Genomic DNA, 17,237 nt, shown 5'->3' with positions numbered 1-17,237 from the left:
CATGGTGTCCTTTTAGTCCTCTCCACAGAAGGACCCGGTGGTGACCATATGCTCTTTAAAACGGTGAAAATTTTTAAGCACTTTAAGTTCCTCCCTAATATTGCTCAAATCTCTACTACTCATCTCTGGATCCTTTTTTGTTTTTCTCTGTTTTCTTTCCCAGCCAGGAAAATCTATGTAAGTCATAAATGCTTTCCTCTTCCTGAAACACCACAGCTGCTGTTTCCTACGCCTGTGCACCTCTCTGGCAAACCATGTCCCTTTTCTTCTTCAAAAGTGCTTTAGTTTTGTCTATTTGTGAAACATATGATCAAGGGATTAATTTCCCTTTTATAGCCTGACCTCTTTCAAGGATCCTTTAAAATTTTTGCCTACGTTATTTGTCTTTCTAAGCATCCTAGCATATTGCCTTCAGTTGTTCTTTATTTTTATCTATCCACATGCCACCTGTAATATGGGTAAATGCCACTTTTTTTCAATGATTCCTTAGGTATATTGGTGTCTTCAGAAGTTTCTTACACCTTCCAGTACTTTCTGCATAAAAAAATACTTATTTATAAAAAGCCCTTAGAAACATTAGTTATTAGATATGGGCTAACTCATTACCCGTAGAACAAGCTCGAGATAGTTGTTCATTTCTCATGGGCATGTGCTGTAAAAGGGTGTGTGTATGAAATAATCTATATGATATGTATGTAATGGTCTATTATGATGCAGTATGTGATAACTTCTTCCATGGAATATTTGTATAGCTAAAGGAATATCATTAATGTTTGAATTTGGAAGTTTCTCTAAATGATCTGAAGTAGTGTGGATAGATTGAGAAGTGGCTTTTATAAAATTTAGATATATAGTATCTTCTGAATCAGGAATAGAGATGCTCAGAATTTTTCATATAGTTGCAAATGTGATCTAATATAAAGAGATGCATAGAAAAAGTCCTGTAAGGATGTACATATTAAGCTGTAAATATTGGTTAGCTAAAAGATGAAAAGTCATATTGAACTGGTATGCCCTTCTGCCCCATACTCATACATTAGGGTACAGTTCGCCTGCTATAACAAAGATTTCTGAATACGGTGGTATAAATAAGTTAGAAATTTACTGCTCATGTAGCCGTCATGGTTCATGCTCATGGGGGCCAAGTGAGCTTCATGAGGTCATTCAAAGACACCCCCCCCCACACACACTTCATTTGCGTTGCGAAAGCTGAGTTCCTGCCACATCAGAAAACCTATAGTGAGAGGGAAAGAAAGGAAGTCCAAGCAAGGGACTTTTTTAATAAGTTAGTTACTCAGAAGTTGGATACATCACTTTAACTTACGTTCCGTTGTCTCAGAATGAGTTTGTCATGTCTAGCTATAAGCTAGATGGGAAAATGGAGTCTGTGTCTGGGTGGTCTTTTGCTCATCTAAAACTCTGTTACTGTGGAAAAATGAAAAGCAGGTTTTAGGAGAAACTAACAATCTATCACAATAAATCTCTGTATTTTAAAAATTGTTTATATATGTAACTTCTGTGATATATAATGTATTGAATTTTAGGTAAGTTACTCAGTCTCACGGGATCCCAGTTTTCTTATTTTTATGGTCCTTTTGTTCTTTGTAGTTTTCTTGTTCTATAACTGGTTACTCAAAGTTTCTCAAAAGCAGATACCATATTGTGTGTTCTCATTTTCCTTCCCATGATATCTAATTGCTGCACGAGTAATAGGTGTAGAAACAATGTTGATATAGACAGATTGACTTGCTCAGATTAAAGGGCTAGCTGGTAAATGTTTTAGACTCTGTGGGCCGTATGGTTTCTGTCACAACTGCTCTACTTTACTGTTGTAGCACGAAAACAGCTGTATGCAAACAATGAGACTGGCTGTGTTCTAATAAAACTTTATTTACAGAATAGGTAGTAGGCCAGGTTTGGCTGACCCCTGCCTCATAACAGAGTTATACCCTCTAAATAGAAACAGTATAAACCTAGATTTAAGAAGTTACATTCTTAACAGAGCATGAACCTGGAAGTAAGTTAGGTAGGTCAGTGCTGAAGCTTAGGATGCAGTACAACTTCTGTCTGATGTTTTATTAATTACATTTTTGTCTTATGCTCTGTGTTTATTCCCATGTAAAGGGATAGTACTGTACCTTTTTGAGTGCCTGCAATTGTATTCAGCATTATCTCATTTATCCTGATGACAATCATGCAAAATAGGTTCTATTATTGCTAACAGTTTGCTAATGAGGAAACTATAAAGGTTTGAGAGTTTAAATACCTTACCGAAGGTAAGAGGTAGACCCAGTACTTGAACTTGAGTGTCTGATTCTCTGATTACTTTATAGTTATTGTTGTTAAAAGTGGGGATTCCATGACACTTGAATGACAAAATCAGATTTTGTAGGTTTGTTGTGCAGCATAGTGGTGCAGACTAGAACCATACAAAAGTAGACTAAAAAAATTGGAAGGAATGAACAAACTTCTATTAATATTTATTTCCTCTTCAGTTCTTTTATGCTGCAGTCACCTACTCTTCTTGTGAAAGCCTGATGCAATTCCCGCCATCCCTGGTGGTTGCATGCTTCCTCACATTTCCTTTCATTCCCATTTAACTTCTTTGCAATTAAAATGACCAAGATTAAATACTCCATTCCTCATAAGGCCTTTCTGTATCACAGAACTTTCTCAACATTATTAGTATCCCTCTTGTGGCAGTTACCTATTTTGACTTTACAGTTGACCCTTGAACAACACAGGTTTAAACTGTACTGGTCCACTTATCATGGATTTTTTTCAATAAATGAAAATTTTTTTGGAGATTTGTGACAATTTGAAAAAACTTGCAGACAACCCAGGTAGCCTAGAAATACCAAAAAAATTAAGAAAAGGATATGTCATGAATGCATAAAACATATGTAGATACTAGTCTATTTCATCATTTACAACCATAAAATATATACAAATCTATTATAAAAACTTAATATTTATCAAAACTTAGGTACAGAGGCCATACATTGCGCCATTCACATGAGAAATGTAAACAGATGTAAAGATGCAGTATTAAATCATAAATGCATAAAATGACTTGTATACATACTGTACTACTGTAATAATTTCATAGCCACCTCCTGTTGCTGTTGCAGTGAGCTCAAGTGTTGAAAGTGTCTGCTCAAAACACCATGTGATGCTGATTATCTGTGTGAGCAGTTCATCCCTACAGTAAATTGTGTATCTCAGTCAAAAGTGATGTGTCTTGGTTCTTGAGTACTTTTCATCATGTTTATAGTGCAATACCATAGACCTTGGATAACACTACTGGACCCATATGAAATGCCACAAGTGATCCTGGAAGTGCTCCCAAGAAGTAGAGAAAAGTCATGACATTATAAAACAAAGTGGAATTGCTTGATGTGTGCCATAGATTGAGGTCTGTAGTTGCAGTTGCCCATCGTTTCAAGATAAATGAATCCAGTGTAAGGACCATGGTTAAAAAAAAAAAAAAAAAAAAAAAGGAAGGAAATTTGTGAAGCAGTTGCTGCAGCCATGCCAGAAGGCATGAAAACCTTGTACTTTTTGCAAAATATCTTTGTATCTTGTATTGAAAATGCAGCTTTTATGTGGGTGCAGGATTGACATAAGAAAGGCATAGCTGTAGACTCTAATATGATTTGAAAAAAAGTGAAGTCATTATATGACAACTTAAAGCAAAAGGAAGGTGAAGGATTTAACGCTGGAGAATTTAATGCCAACGAAATATGGAAGAGAACCCTGATAAAGAGAACATAAAAGTCTGAAAGGATTACACCATTGAAGATGCCATTGTTGTCATAGAAAAAGCCATGAAAGCCATCAAGTCCAAAACAACACATTCCTGCTGGAGAAAACTGTGTCCAGATGTTATGCATGAATCCACAGGATTGACGACAGAGCCAGTCAAGGAAATCATGAAAGAGATTGTGGATATGGCAAAAGAGGTGGGGGGGTGAAGGGTTTCAAGATACGGATCTTGGAGAAATTCAAGAGCTAATAGACACCACTCCAAAGGAATTAACAGAAGATGACTTGGTGGAGATGAGTGCTTCTGAACCAGTGCCGGATGATGAGGAAAAAGACATAGAAGAAGCAGTGCCAGAAAACAGATTGACGTTAGACAGTCTGGCAGAAGAGTTCCAATTATTAAAGCCTGCTTTTGACTTCTTTTATGACATGGATCCTTGTATAATATGGGCCCAATTAAAGCAAATGGTGGAAGGAGGATTGGTACTGTATAGAAACATTTTTAGAGAAAGGAAAAAGCAAAAGAGTCAGATGAATTACAATTACAATGTATTTCCATAGTTACGCTGAATGAGCCTGCCTCCCCTGTCTCTCCTTCTACCTCCTATACCTCTGCCACCCCTGAGACAGCAAGACCAACCCCTCCTCTTCCTCCTCCTCACTCTACCCAGTGTGAAGACAAAGATGAAGACCTTTATGATGATCTACTTCCACTTAATGAATAGTAAATATATTTTCCTTACAATTTTCTTAATAATTTCTTTTCTCTAGCTTACATTATTTTAAAAATACAGTATATAATACAACATACAAAATAAGTGTAAATTTATTGTTACTGGTAAGGCTTCCAGTCAACAGTAGTATTTAAGTTTTGGAGGAGTCAGAGTTATTTGTGGATTTTTGACTATGAGGGAGTTGGTACCCCTAACTCCCATGTTATTCAATGGTCCTGTACTTTGAAATAGTTATTATGCACTAGGCTCAATTGTTTTCTACTAGGTTGCATGTCTGTCTTTCTCTCTCTCTCTTCTTTTCTTTTTTCTTCTTTCTTTCCCATTTACTGAGGTATATTTGACATATAGTAAACTTCTAATATTTAAAGTATTCAATTTGATGAATTTTGACACCTGTGAAACCATCACCACAGTCAAGATACTGAACATTTCTGTCACCTCCAGAAGTTTCCTCATGGCCTTTTCAATCCACCCCCACTCTACCCCATCCCTATGTAATCATATAGTCTGCTTTCTGTCGCTACAGGTTGGTTTGCATTTTCTATTAGTGGACTCATACAGTATGTGTTATTTTGAGAGTCATCCTTGTTATTTCATGTATTAGTGACTCATTTCTTTTTTTTTTTTCCTTCCTGAATAGAATTCCATTGTATGGACAAACTCGATTTTGTTAATCCATTAACTGATTGATGGACATTTAAATTGCTTAAATGTTTTGATTATTGTAAATAAGGCTGCCATTAATCTTTGTGGATAAGTCTTTGTATAGATCTATGTTTTTATTTAACTTGAGTAAATAATTAGGAGTGAATTATCTAAATCATATGATGAGTATATGTTTAACTTTTTCAGAAACTGCCAAATTGTTTCAAAATGTGTGTATCATTTTATATTGCAAACACAGGGCATGACAGTTCCATTTGTTCTGCATCCCCACCAAGACTTGCTATTATCTGTCTTGTAACTTTTTACCATGTAAATTGGTGTATGTGTGTGGGGTATGTTATTTTTTTCCCCTGAAGATAATGGTGTTGAACATCTTTTCCTGTGCTTACTGGACATTTTGTAAAATGTCTGTTTAGATCTTTTGCCCATTTTTTTTTACTTGGTTTGTTTGTCATGTTATAATTGTATTATGTATGTTCTTTATACATTCCAGATACTAGTACCTTGTCTAATATATGTATTGTAAATATTTTCTCTCCATCTGTTGCTTGCCAATTCATTTTCTTAACTGTATCTTTTGAAGAGCAGACTTTCAAATTTTGATGAAGTACAATTTGTTGATATTTTTATGGTTCATGGTTTTTGTGTACTATTTGAAAATCTGTTCCCTACCTTAATGTAACAGAAATTTTTTCCCCCTATATTTTCTTCTATAAGTTTTAAAATAGTTTTAGGTTTTACATTTAGGTGTGTGATCCATTTTGAGTTAACTTTTTGTCTATATGGTGAGTTAAGGTTGAAGTTCATTTTCTTTTTTGCTCAAATAGACAGCTGGTTGTTCTTGTACCATTTATTGAAAAGACATTTAGATCCCCATTGAATTGACTTGACAATAAGAAGCTACTTAAGTTTATACTTATTGCTTTATTTAAGATCTCAAGTTCAGATATTCTTTGTTGTTACTTGAAGTCAAGGAGATAAGTAATCTTACATAATTTGTGCTAGGTCATAGGACACTGATGATAGATTTCTCTATATTATATGAATTCAATTTTTCACTGACTCATTGTTCTCCAACTCAATCTGGTATCATTTTATTTTTAGGTGTTACACATAATATTGCATTACTTCGAGAGGTGATAATCAACTCACGCTTTGTAAAAGGAGACATCAGCACTAAATTTCTCTCTGATGAGTATCCTGATGGCTTTAAAGGTTTGTATGCATTAAAATATTTTAGTGCATTAAAGTTGTTATTTTTATACTTTATACTGTGATACATAATTTTTTCTATTTTGAAATTAAGGCCTTTTGGCTAATATTATTCTTGATTTATTAGAATTCTTAGAGTATCCAAGATTTATTGATATTCATGATTTTGAGTGTTCATGGGTGATTCATGAGTGTGGTAATCTGCAATTTTGTGAAGTGAGGAATTCAACTATGTGGAATGTTCTGTGATTCTAGCGCTTTGAAGCAAAACATATAGGCAGATCATTAGTCTACCTGATTTTCTGGTTTCTGAAAGTCAAGTTAGATTTGTATTTTTTACAAATCTGGGTATACACAGGAACTCTTCTTTAGTGATTTAAAAAAAGTTATCTTTATGAAAATTTCAGAAAACTGGATGCTAGTTTCATTAACAGCTAGTGCTGTTAATGAAAATGAAGATATCTAAGAAGATAATGGTTTTTTTTTTTTTTTGAGACAGAGTCTCGCTCTGTTGCCCGGGCTAGAGTGAGTGCCGTGGCGTCAGCCTAGCTCACAGCAACCTCAAACTCCTGGGCTTAAGCGATCCTACTGCCTCAGCCTCCCGAGTAGCTGGGACTACAGGCATGCGCCACCATGCCCGGCTAATTTTTTGTATATATATATATTTTTAGTTGGCCAGATAATTTCTTTCTATTTTTAGTAGAGATGGGGGTCTCATTCTTGCTCAGGCTGGTCTCAAACCCCTGACCTCGAGTGATCCACCCGCCTCGGCCTCCCAGAGTGCTAGGATTACAGGCGTGAGCCACCGCGCCCAGCAGATAATGGTTTTTATTCTAAAAAATGAAGTTTTGAATAAAGTAATGAGCAGAATGTGTAATTTAACACCTCAACGTTTTCAGCAAATGTTTCTATGTAATAGAAAAATTGCTCATCAAGTGAGAGACAGAGAAAACCCTGAGCATTGAAAACATGGTTAACACAGGATATTAAGAAACCAAGACTTAGCTGAGACTTAATAGAAATGTTAATATAAATGTCAGGTGAGAGAGAGCCAGAGCCTCTACATTCATTTCTAATGAACGTAGGGAATATGAAGGGGTTAGATATTCTCTCACAAATTTCAACTGTTCTTTTTATCCATTTAAAGTGTTTTAGTACATAAAATGACTCACATAGTCATGGCTACTCTTTCCCATTCTTCTTCTTGAGATTACTCTATTTCTCCTTTACTATTTGTCCCCCAGATCAGATCTTAGATATATTAAACTGTATCATGTTTGACTGTTTGATACATGTGTCCAAAAGAGACAGCAGGAAGTGGCAACTGGAGTTAATCCCGGATCTTCTCCATATGTTGGAGGCCAGGTCATTTTGCCCCTTTGGGGTTACCCATCTGTTTCCCATCTGTCCAGCTATGCTAGGCAGTATTCACAGGCAAGTGCCTATTTTTATGATTGCCTTAAAATTTTTTATTGTATGTGTTATCTCAAATTTGTTTGTAGATTAGGAAAGTTTTACTAAAGATTCTTGGACCTAAACTTTAAAATGATTGTGTCTAAAATTTAAAAAATTGGATACACAAGTAATTATTCTTTTGAAGTTTTTAGATTCTGATGTTGAAAAGCTGTTTTCCTTTGATTCTGAAAAATAAATGGAAAATGAAGATATTTTTATTCTGAAATAAATGGAATATGAGGAAGAAGATATTTTAAGAACTATAATTTCAGTTGGCCTATAATGAATATTTTGGACTTATTTCTGTGATACCTTGCTGTACTTCAACTTCAAGCCCCCCATCAAAATAAATTGTCAGGCCAGGTGCAGTGGCTCAACACCTGTAAGCCTGGCACTTTGGGAGGCTGAGGCAGGAGGATCACTTGAGCCCAGGAGTTTGAGGTTGCAGTGAGCTATGATGATGCCACTGCACTCTAACCTGGGCAATAGAGTGAGAGTCTTTCTCAAAAAAGAAAAAGAAAAAAGAAAGAAAAAAAAGAAAAAGAAAAAAGAAAGAAAGAAAAGAAGTTGTCAGAATGATTTCTTCTGAAAAGTTACAGATTTTTGGTAAATATTTGATTCAGCACAAAAAGTGCACAGTGAAACTTCTCTTTTTCCACTGAATTTAATCAAGTATTTCTCTGCCTTTAAAAGTAGTGGTATGGGAGAGAGAGGGAGGATGGGAAAGAAATACAAATAAAATGAAAAAATAAAAGTAGTACTATTATATTTGCACTGAATTCAGTCATTAAAGTCATTCAACAAGTAATTGATAAAGGCTGTAGAAGGAAATCAAAGATGAGTAGCATATTTTTCCTGCCCTTAAGAAGCTAACATCATGAGAGAAATAAACATGTAAAGAACTAACTGTACTACAGGACAGAATAAAATAAGTGCTAAGTAACAATGTAAGCAAAGTATCATGAGAGCAGAGAAAAAAACAATTCCAATTTAGGGAATCAATAGTGGCTTCAAGGATGAGGTGGTGTTTTAGACTATTGCAGCACCTCTCCAAGGACTCTATCTGTGGGTGCTGGGGGTGCCATACAGGCTTATGAGAGCCATGTGTGCACATCTTCATAAACCATCCTCTTTGATGTAATGTTGATGTTTGAAATTAGCCACTGGGAAAGAATTTTCTATAAGGAAATTGGCAAATGCTACACATTGGGGCATTTCTTCTTCCCTACACCCCAGTTGGTTGTGAAGCATTTACCAGCAAACCACTGCCTAACACTTTGACCTGTGTACTGACAGCAAACAGAGCCACTAGTGTAAAAAGGAAAAGCGTTACCAATTTAGGGAGGAAGACCTAGAAGAATCCGTGAGAAGAGGTGATGCTCAGTTTTAGAACTGCTGGTATGGGAGGCAGATGACTGTGCTTACTGAAGCATAAGAAGAACACTTAAGGATATTAAATAAGGGGAGAAAGACTTAATGAACTAAACACTGTGATTTTGAGAAATACAACATTTCAGCAAAGTAGAAGATAGGATGGCCACTACTAGGAACCAAATTAGTGACCCAAAGGAATAAGTGGAAGAAGTATCTGAAAATATGTAGTAAAAAGATAATGAGAATGAAATCATGAAGGAAAGGATAAGATATGGAGGGAAGATCTAAAAGATTTTACATGTAAATGAATAATAAGAGTTTCATGAAAAGAAAAATGGATGGGCCAGGCACAGTGGCTCACACCTGTAATCCTAGCACTCTAGGAGGTGGAGGTGGGTGGATCGTTTGAGCTCAGGAGTTCGAGACCAGCCTGAGCAAGAGCGGGACCCCATCTCTACTAAAATTAGAAAGAAATTAGGTGGACAACTAAAAATATATAGAAAAAATTAGCCAGGCGTGGTGGCACATGCCTGTAGTCCCAGCTACTTGGGAGGCTGAGGCAGTGGGGTTGCTTGAGCCCAGGAGTTTGAGGTTGCTGTGAGCTAGGCTGACGCCACGGCACTCACTCTAGCCCAGGCAACAGAGTGAGACTCTGTGTCAAAAAAAAAAAAAAAGAAAAGAAAAGAAAAATGGACAAATGAAGGATAATTTTGAAAGAAATAACAGGGGAAGTTTTATTTATTTTTTTATTCTTAAGGAAGCCTTGAGTTGTAGAAAAGACTTGCTGAGTTTCACACAGGATTAATTGAAAAAAAGTAACTACTCTAGGCATATCAAGAACAAATAATTTAAAGCATCTAGAAGAAAAAACAAGTTATAAACAAGGAGTATATTGTGGGATCATCTTCATACTTTATAAACTGGAACTTAGAAAACCTTAAAATATCTGCTGTACAGGAAAGAACTTGACTCAAGAGTACTATACCCAACTAAGGTATCTTTTCATTTGTTAAGATAACAAAAGTTTTTTGTTAAAGAGGGGTTCAGAAATCACCCTTTTTGAGGAAATTGCTGAAGAAAGTACTTCACCGAGTTTTGAGGTAAAGATGGAAGCTTAAATATACACATTTTTTCCTATTCCCAAACCCTCTAACTTGAATTTTTTTTTTTTTTGAGACAGAGTCTCGCTCTGTTGCCTGGGCTAGAGTGCCGTGGCATCAGCCTAGCTCACAGCAACCTCAAACTCCTGGGCTCGAGCAATCCTCCTGCCTCAGCCTCCCGAGTAGCTGGGACTACAGGCATGTACCACCATGCCCGGCTAATTTTTATATATATATATATATGTATGTATGTTTTTAGCTGTCCGTATAATTTCTTTTCTATTTTTAGTAGAGACGGGGGTCTCTCTTGCTCAGGCTGGTCTCGAACTCCTGAGCTCAAACAATCTGCCCGCCTTGGCCTCCCAGAGTGCTAGGATTACAGGCGTGAGCCACTGCGCCCGGCCTACTAACTTGAATTTTTTCAGAACACAAGCCCACAAGGAAAAAGATAGGAAATAGCATATTGGAAAATGAAAAGTTGAAAGATGATTGTTAACTGACTTAGTAAGCTAAGAAAGTTGAATCCTAAGCTGACAATGGGAAACACTGAGAAGTATTAATAGCTCATTGTCACTGCAGAACTCTTCAGAAGCGTCAATGTTTATTAGCTTCACGTACCTTGGGAAATTCCTAAAGCTAGGACCATTGGCCTAAAATCTCTGTAAAGTTTTCTCTGTATCTTCTCTCTCACTCTCCTTCCCCCACCCTGGAAAAAGGTTTGAAATTCTTCTCTGTAGAAAACCAGGAGACACCAGGCATAGTTGGACAGAGTTGAGGGACATGGACCTACTGAATGTGGTGATGCCCTTCCCCCAGCCCTTGTTCCCTAGTTGGTTCCCAGAATGCTGACAAGCAGACAGGTGCACTTAGGCACAGTAGTAGAATGTCTTTCTCTGAGAGATCTAACCAGCCTAGTGAGATGACCTAAAATTCTCCCACAAAATGATCCAGCCAGATGATCGTACATAGGAAGCCAATGGTCAGGAGAGCCAGAGCCCTTAGAGAGAGAAAATGCAGGGCTAAGAATCAGGACCCCTCTCAGCATTCTTTAGTACAACTTTGCCTTTAAAGGAAACCACCATATGAATGTTGAAAATAAATGCTATACCTAAAACCACTTGGGAAGAACACAGATCAGGCTTCTTAAAATTGGATCATGCAAATGAGGGTGGATTGCTGCATGAGGTTATAGTGGCGTATCACAGAGCTTGCAAGTACTGCTGCATGGTTTTGACCTCCAGTAATTACTGGTTTAATGAGCAAGGAGGGGAGATAATAAGCAGTGTTTAGGGTTTGGGGCCTTTGTTTGAAATTGTTTCCCTCAAAGCTTAAGAAGGTAAGGGTTAATTGGGAGGAGGAAGTTGAAAAACTTTAAGTCATATACAGAGCCTGTTGGGTCAAAGGTAGTGAGTGATCTTGGTTCGGGGGGTACAGAGGCCAAACTGTGTCAGAAAGCCTATGTAAGGTTCCTTAAATCAAGAGCTGCCACCTTCTCCAGCCATTTCTTCACTGACATCACAGTAGAGGTTTTAAGACTTAATGCCGGGATGGTTCCAAGAGCTGGATTTGAGAAAGCCTTAGAACTCCACCTGGGCTGAGGCTGTACTTGTAATAAGTAGGAGCAACTTGCTCCTATTGAAGAGTGCTGGAGCTGTGTGTATCCTGTGTGCCAGGCTGGAGGCTCTCAGTCTTACCGCCGTGTCACTGTTTGTATGCCTCATTACCGAGAATCGTGCTTCTCAGTCTCAATCAGGGTTGGGAGAGAGGTGAAAACAAGTGTCAGATTGCAGTGCTCTGTTAGTTTACATTTGCACTTACAAAAAGGGATAGGAAAAATCAGAGCATTTAAGTCCATATTGTGTCCCCGAGTTCATCAGTAAACAGAAGAATTTGTTTGCTGCCCTCATGGAACTTGCATTCCGGCGAGTCAGCAGTCAGCATGCATTCGCAGCTCCCCTCGTGGGGAGGGCTTTATGGATGAGAACCTGCTCAGACAAATGAATGAAGTACATTTGGCTTAGTTTACTAGCCTGGAGCTGAGAATGAATGCAGGTGTGTCTGACTATACACTAAGCTAGCACACTGCCACCAAAGGACAAACAGTGAAGAACTTTCAAAGGGAGTCCAAGGTCAGAGCCAGGGCGGAAACACTGTACTGGGTATCAGGCCACTGGGGAACATGCAGAAGTGAAGGACACTCTTTCCTGTGACCAGGAGTAGCATTAGGCTAGAACCATTATCGTAAGAATAGGTCAGTTATGATCAAATTTCTTATACAGGGCCTGTTGGATACCCCCTTCCTGAAGTGGGATATCAGTAAAAGGGTTAAGGTTGATATGCATCATATCCATTTGCCTGTGAGAGAGAATGATGGTCGATTTTATTTGGGAGCCTGCTGTCTTGCTGTTGCCTGAGTTGGTGCGCTAGCGATTGATTAAACCAAATGAAATACTGATTGAGCATCTTGCAGTCAATGTGTTACCTTTTCCCTTGCTGATGGTAAATACTGTGCATACGTGTCCAAAGAAGTGAATTGTAAAGTATTTTGATTGTAAATCACCATAAGAAATACATTTTGCATCCTTAGTATGCACACAACACTCAAACACACCCAACATTTTCGTGAAAAATATGATGTTCAAAGTGCTCTGATAATTTATCTTGTTGGGCATGACCCGCTAAACTGGTTTCATGAGCTATGAAATGATTTCTTTACACAGCTTGATAAACATGAGGCTAAAAGTTCTATTCAAGGTGAGATGTGAGCTACAGCATCAGCATCGCGCTGGAGCTTGTTAGAAATGTAGCTTCCATCTTCTTCCCCGTTCCTTCTCCCATTCCATCTCTGCAGGTGGAACTCAGGAATGGGGCTTTAGACCAGGTGATTCTGATGCCCAGTGAAGTTTGGGAAGCACTGGTCCTCTTTATACTCCAAAGAGCTTTTGTGATTATATTTATTGATATTTTTACCACATTATAAATTAAACTGAGGAACTTTAAAATATTCATTTGTTAATTCATTTTAAAAGTAATGATAATCCATTATGTGTTGACATGAAAGCAATGAGGTCATCACACGTCATGTGTCCCTTGGATCTGGGAACCTCTACAGTATACTCCTGAGAAGATGAGAGTTAAAAAACCCCAAATCTTAGCATTAATAAGAAAGCCATTTTGATCTTTTGGATCCCCAAAGGGCTCCTAGGGTCTCCCGTATGCCTCAAAACTATATGTTTGAGAAGACTAGACCAAATTTCTGTAATACTTCTCATATAGGGTAATTAATTATCGAATCATACGGGATGTTTTTATCACTGCTTATATGTCAGGGTAAAATCAGGAACTTTGCAAAGCCTGCAAGAGTGTGGTTTATGGGGATCTATTACTGAATTCCCAGAAGCAGTTTATAGATCCCATGTTTGTATTATGATTTATGTAGTTCTAGGTTTGTCTCAGAGAGGAATGGATTACTTGTGCTCTCCCTACCCTTCGGTTTCATGAAGCACCTCCCCATAGAAAAATGTGCTGCAGATCTTGAAAGTGTTTATATTTTAATTTAGAATAGTTTTAGTTTTATTTCTGTTTTGAGTGATTTTTAGATGGACTGTTAAAATTATTTCTTTTAAGTAAGTTTAGATAACTACCTATGTTTTGTTTTGTTTGAATTGTATAGTTGTCCCTCAGTATCCATGGGGGATTGGTTCCAAACCCCCCTTGGATACAAAAATCCCCAGTAGCTCAGGTCCCTGGTAAAAAATGGAGTAGTATTTGCATATAACCGACACACATCCTCCTGTATATTTTAAATCATCTGTAGATTACTTATGTAAATGTTATGTAAATTGTTATACTGCATTGTTTTGGGGATAACGACAAGGAAAAAAGTCTGTACATGTTCAGTATGGACACAATCACCCTTTTTTCCTCCCCTCAAATATTTTGACCTGCAGTTGGTTGAATCTGTGGATGCAGAACCCACGGATACAGAAGGGCGACTGTAGAGGTAGCATCTTACTGCTGATGACCAAGCACTCAAGTTGCTCATACTGTACCATTTAATGATCTGCTGTCTGTATATAGTACTGTGGCAGTGTTAGAAACTGTGATGAGATTACAGAACTGTCGAGGGATGTTTTAACCTGCAGACTCTGGAGTGTCCGAATCCTACCTTAACTCACACCCCTCTTGTTGAGGAATTTTGCAAGAGGAGCTTTCCCTGCTACACAGCACTCAGACAGGGGGTCTTCCGCAGGCCTTCATGGGCTGGCCCACTGCCCCAGGTCCAGCTGTGTGATGTTGGGAAGAGAAGGTGAATGAGAGAAGGATTTGTTGACTGACTGATTGATTGGGATTCAAGCACTGACCATATACATAGAGGCAAGAGAATCGCATCTTTCTTTCTTTGAGTCCTTTGCACTAGAGAACGTGGCCTATCCACATCCTTGACCAGCAGCTCTCCTCTTCTTTGGAGCTTCCACCCCTTTTTCCTCGCTTTCCTTAGGAGTAAAGTTGGGCAGGGGAGTGAGAAAGAGAAGCAGATTTGAGGAAACTTAAGCTTTTCCTAGAGATCTCTGTGCAGATAGTTTCCTTAATTGTTTTGTGCATCTATTTAATATATTGTTTCCCAAATTACACTTTAAAACTTCCCGTGAGCAGGATTTTTTGTCTTATTTTAAATCCTGCTCCCTCAACCCTGCACACCCCAGTGCCTAGTCTAACTCCATGACAGATACCTGATAAAAATACCTGTTTGAATGACTAGTAATTCCATGAGATAGAAGCACAGATGTTAACATTTACATGATTGATTGATTGGACAATTTTTTCTCCTCAGGACACACATTAACCAAGAGTGAGAGAAACCAATTATTGGCAATAGCATCATCATTGTTCATGGCATCCCAATTAAGAGCACAGCATTTCCAGGAACAGTCAAGGTATGATAGACCATTTAAAACAGAATAAATGAGCAGAAAAATATTGACAATCTAATTGGCACAGGAAAGAGCTATTAAAAGATCTGGCTGGTCTCAGTTCTCGATCTTATGGGTATTTGGAGAAATATAATAAAGTCACTTTGTTTAAATATAGTATTGCATATATTTTGTTCAATCAAATTTTTAAAATTCAGCAAGGAAAAAAGGATCTTGGCCTCTTTAATTTGGACATACTAGAGGTAAGAAGATACTCTAAAATCTGAGGGGAGATCTGTTCAAGTAATTTGTATTTATTACTTTTAAAATTTGGGGGGAAGTATGTATTAATATTTAGGAATGAATCTGGGCAGCTAAAAAATAACATCAGAAGCTAGTTTATACGATACAAGAAGGAATTAACACTAGGTTGAATTAGTTATTTGTGAGCCCTAAGTATACCTTTTAGCTTCCTAGTGACCCAGGTGAAAGGAGAAACATGCTTTATATCAAGGTAAGTAAAATCCAAACCTCAGACATTGATGCTTCTAAGAGAGAGGACTATTTATTATGAATGTGTGTGTACTTGGTAGAGGAATCCTTTTAAAGGAGTCATGCTGTTGATAAATTATGTTACTTCAATGTCTTCTTTCTTTTTGCTTTTCCACAAGAGGAAGAACAAAAATTAAATGACAGAAAAAAGATGAAAGGTGACCAAGTAGCTCTGAAAAGCACAAATTAGAAACTCAGATTAACCCTGAAGAATTAGACAGAAGAGGAACTAAACTGGGTTTAGGCTGTATCTTAATGGTTAATGTGGTTTTACTCAGAAAATCTTAGAGTAATTGATACTCTTCATTTGTTCCGTTGCCCAAGAGAAAGAATAGGAAGCTTAATGTACAATCTTTTTGTAAGTTATGATTTGGTAGCTATCTGGGGAGAGATGGGAAGGTATAGAATGATCAGTAAATTATTGAATGACTGGAAAGAGGAGGAAAATTCATAGAACCATGAATCTGGTTGTCGTTTGGTTGTTTTTTACCCCTCTACAGTTATTGCTGTTCAGTGTGGTAGTTACTATCTACATGTGGCTATTAAAATTAAATTGGAAAATCCATTTGTCTATCATGCTGACCATACTTCAAGTGCTTCAGTGCTTCCTACTGTTTCTCTTGGGCAACGGAACAAATGAAGAGTATCAGTTACTTTAAGATTTTCTGAGTAAAACCACATTAACCATTAAGGAACAGCCTAAACCCAATTTAGTTCTTCTTCTATCTAATTCTTCAGGGTTAATTTGAGTTTCCAGTTTGTGTTAGCTACATGTGGCTATTAAAATTAAATTGGAAAATCTGTTTGTCCACCACGCTGGCTCATACTTCAAGGCTACTGAGCCTCTAGTTAGTGGCTGCTGTTTTGGGCAACTCAAAGAGCCTTTCCACCATGGCAGTTCTAGTTCCACCACATTCTGTTGGGCAGTGCTTGTCTAGAGGGAAGTGTGTGCAGGAGAGATCCTAGATTTTGTTTTAAAACCTGAATTTCAGACTTGGTATTATTTTTTTCTTATTCTTTGGACAAGTGCAATCAACATTCACATCCTGATTTCTTGTGCTTCAGATGTTATTTGGACTTTGATTATTTCAGAAGTCCTGAATGTAGCTAAAGATGAACTGGTTTGATTTTGAAGAAATGTATGCAAATTATTTTCAGAGAATGCTAGCTTACTATGTGGAAGAATCTGAAAAGGGTTTAAAAAGGTAAAGAGTAAAAATTACCTGTAATTCCATGATTCTTCAATAATCACTTTTAACATTTTGATATATTCTCTTCAACATATATATGTATGTATATGTTTATATACATATATGGAACACATATACTTTATATAATTACAGTCATACTAGGAATATTTTGGGTTTTTTTTAAACTTAATATTATATTGTGAATATTTCTTCTATTAAGTAGTCTTCAGAAGCATTTTTCTATTTTAGTTTTTATTTCAGAGAATTTTAAACATC

General features: G+C 37.2%; 1 protein-coding gene across 2 annotated transcripts in view; it reads left to right on the top strand.

The window, feature by feature from the left end:
- PCCA (propionyl-CoA carboxylase subunit alpha) overlaps positions 1–17,237 on the top strand; it is a 364,494-nt gene that overhangs the window by 187,041 nt on the left and 160,216 nt on the right. For both annotated transcript variants that reach the window (XM_045567353.1, XM_045567354.1), the window contains 2 exons: positions 6,270–6,380; positions 15,141–15,243. In XM_045567353.1, coding sequence (XP_045423309.1) covers positions 6,270–6,380; positions 15,141–15,243 — 214 coding nt within the window. The remainder of the gene's footprint in view (positions 1–6,269; positions 6,381–15,140; positions 15,244–17,237) is intronic.

The sequence above is a fragment of the Lemur catta genome, chromosome 13 (assembly GCF_020740605.2).
Source record: "Lemur catta isolate mLemCat1 chromosome 13, mLemCat1.pri, whole genome shotgun sequence".
NCBI classification, from domain to species: Eukaryota; Metazoa; Chordata; class Mammalia; order Primates; family Lemuridae; genus Lemur; species Lemur catta.
This window is presented reverse-complemented; position numbering and strand designations above follow the sequence as displayed.